Below are 10345 nucleotides of genomic sequence, written 5' to 3'. Positions count from 1 at the left end.
TCAGATCCGAAGAAAACCTAACTCAGATCCGCTGCAGCGGATTTTCTGTAGGTAGTTTTCATGCAGTGGTATCCACGACAATGCTTAGAAAACTTAAAACTTTAAAATAACTGCCTAAACAGGTCCCCGGAGGCTTTTCAAGATGGCTGTCGAGTTGCCAGACTTGCTTCAAGCAGGATTTTGTAACAGAGGTTGAAAACCACCTTTCCTGTATGTGCACACACCAGTAGTTACATACTATGACCACCAGAGGACGCCAAAGCACGTGATGGATTCTACAACAGACGTGGAAAGCACAACCAGCAGCTAACAAGAAGCCCAAAGAGCGAATAGCAAACGAACTTCCGGTGAAGACTTGAAATAAAAAAGTCCGAAAAAAATCCTGTGGCCACGTTGTGCGCATGTCTCACTGATGTGTGTCACATAGTGGTGAGTGCTTCGGTTTAGGCGACCCTGAACTAAGAGCCACGGTGGAAAACATTTTTACTGTCAGCCTTACAGCAATAGAGAGGTAATCATGTAGGAAATCTGTAGAGTAGAAAATAAAGATAAACACTGCTTGTGTTAAGCTGTTTTGTAAAAAAGTAAGTAACTTACACAACTCCAACCATATCTACACGACTACAGAGCGTCTTACGTCACCACTTCTATTTTCCACCATGACGTCCTGCCCTTACAGCTTTTTAAAAATTCATAACATGTTTAAAACCCTGCCTTTGTATTTATTCTACCTGATCTGATTGCAAGGGGAGAGTGCGGTGCATACTGGTTCTGGGTGGAAACGGGGGGGTGAGAGGGGGTCTTCGACCAGCCAACCAATCACGAGCCTCCCTATCGACCAATCAGGAGACAGGTAGGCTGTTCTTCCTGTTTGGCTGAGGGATTCATTATCGGGTGAGTAATAAAATCCAAAAAGTAGAAATATATTTGTAAAAATCTATAATTTTCCGTGGTGAAGAAACACTTCTACTTTTAGGAGTGCCTGATTTTCATTTTTTCCACCGGAAGGATGGGCGGTGTGGATTATCTTTTATTGTGTAGATTTCTGCCCGTTGTCTGTGTATGTGTATGTGCGTGTGTGAGAGCTGCGACCAGTTAACGTTAGCCACACTGAACTGCTAGCAGTCAGGTTAGCTTGAAAATCGGCGTTATTGTGGGGAAATAGTTAATTATAATCGATGCTAGTAAATATATTTTGTACACTACCTAAACCTTCTAATTCTGCACAGATTTTCCCCCACGGAATTACTCTCTAACGGATAAACACATTTTTATTCTGAGAGTCAGCTGCACGGACACAGATCATGGGAGGGATCAAACAAGAGCAGAGTGATGCATCACAGCAGCCCAAAGCTTCACAGACAGCGGATCAGCCCCCAGAAGAGGTGAGCACCGCTGCAGCTGACTAAAGTGGACTGGATTTGATGCTGTCAATTTCATTTAAATCTTTTAATTGGGATAATAAGGGTGTTCATATTTGGTTAAATACTTTGCTTCAGCAGGTACACTCAGGTTTTAAAAAAAACTTTTTGGACTCCATGGAGGGTCCTGAAACTAAGGACACACTGTGACTCATTAGTCTGCCAGCAGGGTCTTGATGGAGTGCTTTTCTGTGTCTCTTCCATCACTTGTTTTTGCATGCTCTTTAGATGGGGGCTTTGACTGGGCCATTGCAGCACCATGCTTTTTTTTCAGCTGCTGTGCTTGGGATCATTGACCTTTTGCATGGCCCAGTTTAATATACAGAGGAGTCGATGGTTGACTCATTGACTGCAAAACAAACCCAAATCATTACCCTTCTTCTGCCATGCTTTACAGATGTCTTTCTGCCTGGGTCTCATCGGTCCAAATGGCATAGTTCCAGAAGCCTTGTGGTTTGTTCAGATCTATATTTGCAATCCTGAGCCCTGCTGCCATGTTCTTTTTTTTTTTAGAGCCAGTGGATCTTAGCTGATTATTAAGGCAGTCACTAGCTCCATCAGGGTTTGTCTCCTGATTGAGGAGGAGTTAGATTAGACTGTCCCTGCCTTTCTGAGACTGTTGTTTCATCCATCTCCAGCCCAAGAAAAGAGGCTGGCCAAAGGGAAAGAAAAGGAAGAAGGTGCTGCCAAATGGTCCCAAGGCACCTGTTACAGGATATGTGCGCTTTCTGAATGAACGGCGAGAACATATGCGGGCCAGATACCCTGATTTACCTTTCCCAGAAATCACCAAGAGACTCGGAGCAGAGTGGACACGATTAGCTCCGATGGACAAACAGGTAGCTTTTAAAAGTGTCCCATGCACATGCCGATTGTTCAATATAACACAAAATAACTTCATCAGCTGGATATTTAGTGATGTTTTGCAGAGGGTGTTGTTGTATTTGAACATATTTCATATACCAATAGCGTTATCTGGATGAAGCGGAACGAGAGAAGATGCAGTATGCCCAGGAACTGAAGGAATATCAGCAGACTGAGGCCTATCAGATCACCAGTGCTAAAATACAAGACAAGAGGATCAAAAAAGGTAACAACTACCCTCTGCTTACTACTTTAGAGTTGCTCTGTCTTATATGAGCTGTATGTAATGCACATACACTTTTTTTCAGAGGACACACCATCTGCAGTTATCGGCACCAGTTCAGGATCCTCCCTAACAAAGGTAGGTGACGCTCTAATCAGTTATTACTGTTTTCTTCAGTGTCACTTTCCCGTCAGTTGTCCATTTGCTGACTCTTTGTGTTTTAGGCTTCTGACCTCTCAAACAGATTTGACATTCCTATTTTCACCGAAGAGTTCCTCGATCAGAACAAAGGTAACAGAGGAACTGACAGCGCCTGACTAGTAGTGTTAAGACAGAACTGTGCCGTTGCTCTGTTAGGTAATCGGACATTCTCGATTAAACTTCCAACCCCGTCAAACTCTTTTTATTTTTATTCTCTGCGTTCAGCTCGAGAGGCAGAGTTGCGACGCCTCCGTAAGGCCAACATTGAGTTTGAGGAGCAGAATGCAGTGCTGCAGCGGCACATTAAGGACATGTACAATGCTAAAGAGCGCCTGGAGGCTGAATTGGGGCAAGATGAGAAACGTACCCAGGCTCTCCAGCAACACTTGATGGCCATTAAGCACACACTGGTCAACAGTCTCTCATCGGTGCCCTTGCCAGGTCAGCATTGTTTGGGTCAGACTCATGAAGGGAAATGCAGTAGGAGGCCAAAATATTAGATAATGCTGCTGTTATTGAATCTGTCTTTTTTTCCTGACTTTTAAACATGTGGCTATAGCAACCGCAAGGTTTAGTTTATACATAGTAGAGTCTCGTCTGAAATGATCAAAATTAAACATTTGCAGTTCTGTATTTATCCTGAACAGGTACTGGGGAGACAGCATCTCTTGGAAATCTGGATTCATACCTGAGTCGTCTCAGCGGAGTACTCGAGGGCAACCCTCATAAACACCGTGCCCTGCTTACCCAGCTTTGTGAGGTCCTATCTCACCTGGACAGGTAATCTAATTATTATATCCAGTACTCAGACTGATAGGGTGGAAAATTTAAAATAGAACACTGGGAGCTGTAATGTAGCGAACAGATACTCGGTGTCGTCTTCCAAGAGATATATCGATTTGCTTGCCAAACACTGGCTCTCTGCGAAAGCAAAAGGTTATACCTGAGTTTGAATAAGTCTTTACACTTGAAATTCAATGTGATGGACTCAGACTGGGTGTAACACCATCAGTTTTTTTTTTTTCCCCAGTTAGTGGTCTGGTCTTTGTTAATGCCAGCTCAGGTGCAGCGTTTAGTGTTTAATGCTGCCAAACACATTTGACAACAGCTCAACACTTTGGCTTATCACATCCTGTTTTTGTCACAGATGTCACACCAGAGCTTTTTCTCACACTCCCTCCTGTGGCGACACAGGTGTTCGTGTCAAAAATATGAAGCTACGTCCAAAAGCTGGTTAGCTGCTTTGGGTTTTATACATATAAACAAAGATGTGTTATTTGTTACTTGGTCAGCCTTACTGCTCAGTTATACAAGAGCAAACATAAGACAACCTCCTTTGCAACTAGGAAAAGCTGGTGGTTGCCTGGTGATTGCATTGAACTTTTTCACATTTGACTAACTGTTGACCCAGATGTTGAGCATTCCCCACCATAAAACATCTGGGCGGCCACTTTCGATCTCGAGGTGACAGAACAGGTCACCTGGCGGGAGGCAACCTGTCTCCAAACCATCTGAGTCGGTGCTACTCAGTCAGTCTGCAACAGCAACAGATTCGCGATTTTTGCCGATTTAGTAGTGTATTATCACAGATCGGATCGAATTGCTAACCCGATCTCAAAAGTTTTATCCCTGACCGTGTCTGCAAACGTTTGCAGTCTGTTGCCATCTTCAAAGCAACTTTTCTAGGTGCTCCAAAGTTGCATTGAAGGGAAAAACTGATTGCAAGTGATGCAGACCTGATCCCTGACTTCAAACCAACAAGATTACAAGTTCATTGGACACGGTTGCACTAATTGTAGTCTTTCTGCTGTCTCCAACCACTGTTTTCCTGGTGTAACCGTAGCATTAAAGGACGCCTGCACAGGTAGCAATTCGCTTTTACACCTCGTTAGTTGTTAGCAAACATTTTAGGCTCTGGTTGCCTGTCGTATGTTTACCTTTAGTTTATTCATTTCGGGTCACACCTTTTATCTCTTGAAGTGAAGTTGACTTTCCCTGCTTCACTAAATTGCCGCTAGTCGCTTCTTGCATGGATGTTTCTTTAAAGGCTGCATTTACTGCACAGGCATGAATGGTGTCAGTTTTGTCATCAAGAAAGTGAACAAACCAGTTTCAAACCATTACTTAGACACACGTGAGCTGTTATTAAACGTATTTGTCTACATTATAAATATAACTAATTACTTTTACCTTCAGAGGTGGTTGTGTTTGAAATGCCTCCAGAACTACTGTGTAGGGCTCCACATTTACTGATTACTATATTATTTTCCTTCAAAAATGAAGCACGCTTTATAATATCCATCCATCCATTCGCTTATCCTTTTCAGGGTCGCGGGGGGCGCTGGAGCCTATCCCAGCTGTCATAGGGCGAGAGGCGGGGTACACCCTGGACAGGTCGCCAGTCTGTCGCAGGGCCAACACACAGGGACAGACAACCATTCGCACTCACGTTCACTCGCACATTCACACCTAATGACAATTTGGATTTTCCAATTAACCTATCCCCACAAGCTGCATGTCTTTGGACGGTGGGAGGAAGCCGGAGTACCCGGAGGGAACCCACGCAAACACGGGGAGAACATGCAAACTCCACACAGAAAAACCCTGGCCTGATGTTGGCATTGAACTCAGGACCTTCTTGGTGTGCGGCAACAGTGCTAACCACCGTGCCACCGTGCTGCCCGTGCAGCACATATTTGTTAACAAATGCAACACACTGTAGTGTTCGGTGTTATATTGGTGCAAAAATTGCACGTGTCCAGGGTCTCCATTTTATCGTTTTGCTTTATATCTTGTCTCTAACGACATGTTTTCATTTCTTGCCAGTGAGAAGTTATGAGGAGGACAGAGACACACCCAGTCTTGGATCACGGACACGCGAGAGGCTTGGTGCTTTTAGGTCAAATCATTGCCAATCAGCAGAGCATGTAGATAGGAACAGGTACTTCAGAACAACACACATAATCCATGTCTGCATGCCTATAGGTTATGAATATGTGTGGACGTGTGTATTCCCACACATACATTTTGTGAATGTAAGTCTGTGCAGCAGGGTTGAGAGGGCTTTACAATTCATAAATGTCATCAAATAAAATGTCATTTTACTTTCTGAGCTGCCTTAATTAAGTCTTTTGGGAGTCACCTTCCCCTTATCGTGTAGTCATCTACAGGTACATGGCGTGTACAGCAAGCCGAATTATCAGTTTACTGTAAATGATTTGTGGCGTGTGTTTGGCGGAGGGATGCATAAGTAGTTATTTTTAAAAACTGGAAAGGGGTGAGTATGCATGGTGGAATTTCTATTGATAATGTCAGGTTCTGAAATGGACAGTTTGTTTGCCATGTTGTCAGAAAACTGAATATTTGTATTTTTCCAGATGTTCATTAAACCATTCTGAAAATGGAGAATTTATGCACATTTATTGTTGACATAATTGTTTAAAGTGCACAGCCTCATGTTTAAAACAAATAACAAAACAGCACGTCACACCTGCAGAGGTAGACCCCACAGCAGGTAACTAATTAGACATGGTTTTGTTAAATTCAGTGACTGTAAAACGAGGAACTGTAATGATGCAGGGGAAGCTCCGTCCCAGCAGAGGGAGATGTGGGCCCACACACGGTTACAGCAACAGCAGCTGAATCCTGGACTAGCTTCACTGAGGCGTGCTTCATATTTTGCGAGTGTCATGCCAAGGTTTAAAAACGTCACCATTTCTGGTATTTAGATTTTTCTGCATGCTGCAAAGTTGGTCACAAACAGCTGATGTGCTTCCAGTCGGGCACACTAAATCAACTTACCTAATCACTACCTTCTTAAAGTGGATGGTTTTTTTGCACCTCTGAAATTTTAAAATCTCAAACTATTAATGGCAGAGGAAAGGGGAAAATCAAGCACCGTCAAAACCATCTCCCAGCCCATCTTGAAGTATTTGATGAATTTTCTTTACTGTTCCCATCTTACCGATAAAGAGCCCCTTGTTAAGCCACCTGCTGAAACACGGAGGCACTGGAGACAGTTTTGATGGACAGGAGAGACACCTGTGCTGTCGTCGCCACTACACTTTGGCTGAATGTTAAATTTGTGATGTTAGGAAGACCAGGCCTTCCTCCCACAGTGCATCTTACACTGAAATGCCCAGTTCTTCCTGAAACGATCAATATTTACTAACGTCATAGATGACAAAGGGGTGAGTGTGTGTGTCACATATCTGTCAATTTTTCAGATGAGTAATTCATAAAAACGCTGCTTCGATTGTGAACTCTTAGATCCAATCATCTATACAAATCACAAAATTGAACATGTGGATTTAAAAAAGATGGGCATGGGTATATTTACTGTGGAGCTGGAAGCATAAAGCATATTTATCTTTTCTATGTTAAGCTCACCAGCACAACAAAGTCTCTTCTACTTCCAGTCCAGAAATACACAATCCATCTGTGCTGGTTTGAACAAGTGATTGTATGCTCTCGGGCTGTGTAGCAAGACATTTGGCAGTCCATAAAAGTTTTATTTGATTTGAAATCTGCGGGGAGTTTCTGAGAATGGAGTTATAACCACGTAATTTGTAGGAAGGCTGTACTCTGGAAAAGAACAGCACTCAGAGAGGTCTTTGAAAGTGACGTGGATTTGATTTTTAACCAGAGTGCAGAGACGGCAGACCGGTCGGCAGCAGGGGAGTCCCATTACCAGAAAGGGAGAGCACAGTAATGATACCTAAATACAGGAAGGCCAAAGCCAACCTATGTTTACATTCTTCTACAAGCCGACTTTTACAATGCAAGGCTTTTCATGTGCCCAGACAAATCAAAGGATTACTGAATCCATTTGTCTGCACACAAAGGGGAAGGTTTTAGAAAACCTATAAGCATCTGCAGCTGATTGTATAATGCAGGCGATTGTGGAAAGGGCACCGATTTCCATTTTCTGCTGTGAGCCTCGACTTTGTCAAAGGAATTCAACTTTATGAAAAATCTGGTCAGATGAATGTGTTACTGTTTACACGTTTTCTTCACTATTTGCCATTAGTAATAGTATAGTTGATGCTAATTAATATAAACAAATATATTTGGAAATGTTTTGAGTCACCCTTCATTTCTTTATGTTTTGCTTCATAGGCAACAGATGTTTTTGACATTTTTAAAAGTGCTTTGAGCAATGCAACTCCAGCCTTTCTGGAGGAAAAGGTTTTTTTTTTAAGTTTTGGGGCATTGGCTGTTTTTTCACTCACTCTCAGTCCAGTCGTTGTCTTTCTTAGTCCGTCTGCCTGCTGCAAAAGCAACAGGTCTTCATTTCTTCAGCTGAATCTATGAAAAATATTTTAAAAAGTGTTTTTTCATCAACTAGGTGATTCACAAGCTCCTATTAGCCAAAAACTTGGCTAATAGGAGCTTGTGTCTCCTTAAAAATCGTTGTAGTATATACATGGAAAAGTCAATGCCAGGTTTAAATCTATATCGGATGAACAGAATCTAAAAGTCCTTAAGAAAACTTCCAGCAAAAACCTGACACAAGATCTGAGATGTGCATCTGGACCTTCAGCCGATCCATCTACTGTTCATTGAAGCCTCATCTGAAATGGTCTCAGTGGAAGGAAGAAGTCATTGTTAAGGAAAGGAAATGGAGAGCCAAGGCTGAGGTGTGCCAAAATATACAAGAACTGGACTGAAAATAAATTTGTGCCAACGGGTGTGATGGAGTGATGAATCCAAATTGTCATAGTTTGATTCACCATGCAATGCCATCTGGAAAACATGTGATTGGCTTCATTTTTCAGCACGACAGGGATCCCAAACACACTCCCAGTGCAATTTTAATCCACGCCTAGATTAAAACCCACAGTGGAACACTATCAGTCATGGATTCCCCCCCCCAGAGCCTCAGCATTATTGAAGTAGTGTGGGAACCAAAAGCAGCCAACATCCAAATATTGACTTTCAATCTCATTAGAAGTGGTCAAACTCTGTCTTACATACCGAATTTCCATATTAGGAATAGTTGCGGATATTTACATAAATTGCTGCACATATTTCTTTTTTTTCCCCCAAGCCCAATATAAAGAAATGAAGGGAGACTCGAGTGGTCTGCACATTACTGTATTTTTCCAAAAATGTCCAAAGTGTAAAGTTAGAAGTTAATAATCGGGGATTTCACTCCCCCCTCCCCCTCCCCCACCTTTACACACCACCACCACGCGCTCTTACGTCACTGCCAGGAGCTGTTCACGCAGCGGTGGTGCTGAAGCTGAACAAGATGGCTGTGTGTTGGGGACCGGAGAGCTGAGAGCGAAGGGGTGAAAGAGTCTCAGATATAAGCAGTCAGCTCATTTAAACCAGAGCGACAGGACGGCGGAGCTGGCGTTCACCCCGCAACTGTGAAAACTTTAATTTTGATCAGCTGTAGCGAATCCTGTCGGGCTCTGGTCCTGCTCGCTGGCGACGGCAGGCTTCTCCATCTCCCGCCCAGCCATTCATCCCCGGACTGTATACTGCACAGATTAGCTCTGCCAGTTAGGAAGCTGGATCCTGTACTAAAGGCGCAAATAAGAGATGTCATTGCTGTGTGTTGGAGGTAAGAGAAAAACTAACAGTCCGTGCGCTGGCTTGACTTGCTGTCCGTTTCCTTGACCTGCTGATGTGAGCAGTTTCCATAGCTCCAGTAGTATCTTTACAGCTTTTGGAGGGTTGCTGGTGATACTTTTACAATAGCCACCTCCTGCAGATAACATTACGGAAAAAAATGTGGGCTGTTAAATGATCATTCGATGCAAATAGCAATTTATGAGGCAATATTCCCCACCACCTGCATATTAGTTTGAATTTTTTCGCTAAAATATATACAGAAATCTTGCACTCCTCTTGCTGTCCATGCTAACGGTCCAGCCTCTTTTTTTCCTTTGATTTTCTTTTCTTTCTTTCTTTTCTTTTTTTTTCCTTTTTTTTTTTTACAAAAGCTGGCATTGCTACAACCGGATCGATTTATGTAGTAGGCGTATTCTTCTGGCAGCTACTGTCAGACATAGTAAAGCAAGATGATATCCACTCTGCTCGTCCCTGTGAGGAGTGTTTTTTTTTCTTTATTTTATAAAAGGTGATAGCATTTTGATTAAATATGTCGAATGGATCCCTCTCTCAGTTTCCACACATAAATACGCTCTGCAAAAAGGCGTGTTCCACTAGGCTGCTGGGTTTCTTTACATTACGATTTCCCCTAACCACGTGACTCATTGCAATGCTATAAAATTTCCATTTCTCCCAATCCGTCCTTAAACATTGCGAGATTTTCCAATTGTTTCCTGTTATTTAAAGACCCAAAGGGTCATTGAATGCACTTATTCAGTAGAGTCTTTAATATTGTCTATGATGTTTGTAAAAATAGAAATCTGGTGTCTAGATGTAAAGGCTGTCAGTGAGGTGTCGATAAAACCTCAGCTGTCACTCTGTTGCTGTAAAACCTTTGCAGCATTTACAGGAAGTCACATGTGTAAAGTAATGTTGCTTTGGCTGGTTTGGGGCTTCATTTCAGGGATTTTGTATGAGGAAAGGACTTCAGATCTTCATTTATTAATACATTATTTCTTTTTTAACTGATGAAATGTAAATCCCTTGTTCGTAAATACAAATTTACCCACGTAGT

The 10345-nt window shown here is 42.6% G+C and overlaps 2 protein-coding genes across 3 annotated transcripts in view; both read left to right on the top strand.

Annotated features, from left to right (window-relative positions):
* The first annotated feature begins 822 nt into the window (after window positions 1-822).
* Window positions 823-6109, top strand: hmg20b (high mobility group 20B). 2 transcript variants are annotated; one of them, XM_006790367.3, is made up of 9 exons: window positions 823-894; window positions 1230-1385; window positions 2060-2260; window positions 2391-2511; window positions 2594-2646; window positions 2733-2799; window positions 2935-3150; window positions 3357-3489; window positions 5536-6109. In XM_006790367.3, the coding sequence occupies exons 2-9, from the start codon at window positions 1305-1307 to the stop codon at window positions 5546-5548; spliced, it is 885 nt and encodes a 294-aa protein (XP_006790430.1). In that variant the 5' UTR covers window positions 823-894; window positions 1230-1304; the 3' UTR covers window positions 5549-6109. The 2 variants fall into 2 exon arrangements, with proteins under 2 accessions (XP_006790430.1, XP_087692628.1); XM_087836502.1 differs by lacking the exon at window positions 5536-6109 and having other exon boundaries at window positions 3357-3493.
* Window positions 6110-8942: 2833 nt separating this feature from the next.
* The window catches only part of unc13a (unc-13 homolog A (C. elegans)), a 44754-nt gene continuing 43351 nt past the window's right edge, over window positions 8943-10345 (top strand). Inside the window, exon 1 of the mRNA XM_087836704.1 lies at window positions 8943-9280. Within this exon, the coding sequence (XP_087692830.1) occupies window positions 9259-9280 (22 nt within the window). The 5' untranslated portion in view covers window positions 8943-9258. The remainder of the gene's footprint in view (window positions 9281-10345) is intronic.

Source organism: Neolamprologus brichardi, chromosome 23 (genome assembly GCF_056152115.1).
Source record: "Neolamprologus brichardi isolate AB-2024 chromosome 23, ASM5615211v1, whole genome shotgun sequence".
Classification (NCBI taxonomy): Eukaryota; Metazoa; Chordata; class Actinopteri; order Cichliformes; family Cichlidae; genus Neolamprologus; species Neolamprologus brichardi.
Note: the sequence above shows the minus strand (reverse complement) of the source record. Positions and strands in the feature narration are given on the sequence as shown.

What these genes read in the sequence shown, in the direction of transcription:
- hmg20b (XM_006790367.3), top strand. Translation starts at nt 1,305, where the DNA reads ATGGGAGGGATCAAACAAGAGCAGAGTGATGCATCACAGCAGCCCAAA. An exon ending in TAGCTCCGATGGACAAACAG is followed by an intron (nt 2,261 to 2,390) that starts GTAGCTTTTAAA and finishes ATATACCAATAG; the next exon opens with CGTTATCTGGATGAAGCGGA. An exon ending in CAGGATCCTCCCTAACAAAG is followed by an intron (nt 2,647 to 2,732) that starts GTAGGTGACGCT and finishes TTTGTGTTTTAG; the next exon opens with GCTTCTGACCTCTCAAACAG.